Source organism: Eimeria mitis, genomic scaffold (genome assembly GCF_000499745.2).
Source record: "Eimeria mitis Houghton genomic scaffold, Emh_scaff2164, whole genome shotgun sequence".
Lineage (NCBI taxonomy): Eukaryota > Apicomplexa > Conoidasida > Eucoccidiorida > Eimeriidae > Eimeria > Eimeria mitis.
In genome coordinates, this window is record NW_013570490.1 from 7,447 (window position 1) to 7,766 (window position 320).

At 45.6% G+C, this 320-nt stretch overlaps 1 protein-coding gene across 1 annotated transcript in view; it reads right to left on the reverse strand.

The window, feature by feature from the left end:
- Window positions 1–64, reverse strand: part of EMH_0049640 (phospholipid-transporting ATPase, P-type, putative) — a gene marked incomplete at both ends in the record, with an annotated part of 3,900 nt that extends 3,836 nt beyond the window's left edge. Inside the window, one exon of the mRNA XM_013496553.1 lies at window positions 36–64. Coding sequence (XP_013352007.1) covers window positions 36–64 — 29 coding nt within the window. The remainder of the gene's footprint in view (window positions 1–35) is intronic.
- Window positions 65–320: the final 256 nt, after the last annotated feature.

Here is a 320-nt window from a genome sequence, read left to right on the forward strand (position 1 = left end):
AATAAAAAAGTGTTTAGGGTTATAAACCCTCAAACCTTAAATATAAACCATAGGGCAGCAGCATGGGTCCTACCAACGAACCGCCAGCTCCACAAACCCTAAACCCTAAACCCTAAACCCTAAACCCTAAACCCTAAACCCTAGACTCTTGCATGTATTTATAATAAACAAATATAATTCTTCTTTATCAACAAAAGACAGCAGAAGCTCACCCCTAACCCTAAACCCTAAACCCTGGAGGAGGGGCCCCCGGATGCAGTACGGGGGGCCCCCTGGGGCCCCCAGCAACAAAACCTAAACCCTAAACCCTAAACCCTAAA